The following is a 1714-nucleotide window of genomic DNA, read 5'->3' on the forward strand; positions in this document are numbered from 1 at the left end:
AACGAGGATGCAAGTTAGAAGAATGGAAAATCATGTGATAGAATGCAAGACTTTAACTGGTAACAAAGCTGGAAGTATTGTTCTTATCCAAGACTGAATCTAATTCTAAATAATGAAACATTGCCGATCAGGTTTCAAGGAAAACGATTCCCAATTATCATGTCATTTGCAATGACAATAAATAAGTCACAGGGACAAACTCTATCGAAAGTTAAAATTTACCTTCCAAGGCCAGTTTTCACCCATGGTCAATTGTATGTTGCGTTATTAAGGGTAACGAGTAAAGATGGTCTGCGAGTGCTGTTGCAAGATCATGGACACTTGGAAGATAATTGCACGATGAATGTAGTATATAGAGAAGTTTTTGAGAGCATATAATAAAAAGGTAATAACAAAATATCTTACTAAATCTATTTATTTAGTAAAATTTATTACTATCACTTAAAAAAATTTAGAAATTCTAGGAACTAATAGATGAATTCTTATTGTACATTAATAGTTTGAGAATATTATAATTATCATAAAAATTCGTATAATTTTATTCTCTTGACAAACAATTTTATAATTACGTTAATCATATAATTTTATATACAAACATTGATACAGTGTTGTTTCATGTATATATTTTGCAGGTATCAAAGGATAACATTGAATTGTTATTCAATAGGTTTAAATTATTTATTGTTTATTACAAAATTTTCTGCATTAGGATTCTCTATTAATTTGTTATTCATTTTGAGCTGATTTTGATATTTTCTTCTTCACAGTAAACCAACATATAAAACTTTGTTAGTAGATTTAAGTATTACTAGATTATTTATGGTCATATTGAGTATATATGCCTGATTTATTGAAAAAAGTAGATTAAATAACTATTTTATAGTTAATACAATTAACACTATATTAAGAAAAGAAAAACAACGCATACAAGTTATTTTTTATTAATTAAATTATTATAATTAAAATGAAATTTAACATAACAACTTAAAATTATAATTTCAATCTTATCACGTGTATGGCACGGGTGATTAAACTTGTTTTTTTATATAAATGATTTTAGGAAAAAATTTAATAGTTAATTTATTTTCTTTTTAGTTTTAATCTAATTTAAATGTTTTTTTATTGCTTTTGGAAAGAAATTTTTTAAGAAATTTAATAATACGTGATGAGTAATACGGAATAAATTATACAGAAACCAATTAAAATACAATATGAAAATATATATCTTTAGCAAAAGATGAAATAGACATTTTTATTTAAGTGATCTCCAAACAAAAATATATAAAATAGAATAATAATAAAAAAAGGTGCCGACATGTGAAAAATAATGTGCTGCAGTTTCACACGTAAACCAAATCATAATTCATAGGCTGATTAGAAGGATCAGCATATACTGCTCAGATACTCTTCCTTGTTAGTCTCACTAACACTAGTAATTTAACTTGCTTTTTTCTGCCTATAAATTCATGCTTTGCATTTCCCCTTTAAAACCCACTCCACGGTTATAGTTCTACCCAGATAATCAACTTCAAAAATCAAAACCACCTTCTCTATCCCCAATTTCATTTGATTCTTTGTGATACGTATAAACAATATAATAATTGAGGCCACAATGGAGTTTAAAGAGTCTATTTTGATTAAACTTGTGGTGATGTTACAGTGTTTGACGTTAGTTCTATGTGCATCACAGGATTTTGATTTCTTCTACTTTGTT

The 1714-nt window shown here is 26.4% G+C and overlaps 1 protein-coding gene across 1 annotated transcript in view; it reads left to right on the top strand.

Moving 5' to 3' along the window:
- The first annotated feature begins 1402 nt into the window (after positions 1-1402).
- LOC107489452 (ribonuclease 1) overlaps positions 1403-1714 on the top strand; it is a 2272-nt gene continuing 1960 nt past the window's right edge. Inside the window, exon 1 of the mRNA XM_016110198.3 lies at positions 1403-1711. Within this exon, the coding sequence (XP_015965684.1) occupies positions 1613-1711 (99 nt within the window). The 5' untranslated portion in view covers positions 1403-1612. The remainder of the gene's footprint in view (positions 1712-1714) is intronic.

The sequence above is a fragment of the Arachis duranensis genome, chromosome 5, assembly GCF_000817695.3.
Source record: "Arachis duranensis cultivar V14167 chromosome 5, aradu.V14167.gnm2.J7QH, whole genome shotgun sequence".
Taxonomy (NCBI): Eukaryota; Viridiplantae; Streptophyta; class Magnoliopsida; order Fabales; family Fabaceae; genus Arachis; species Arachis duranensis.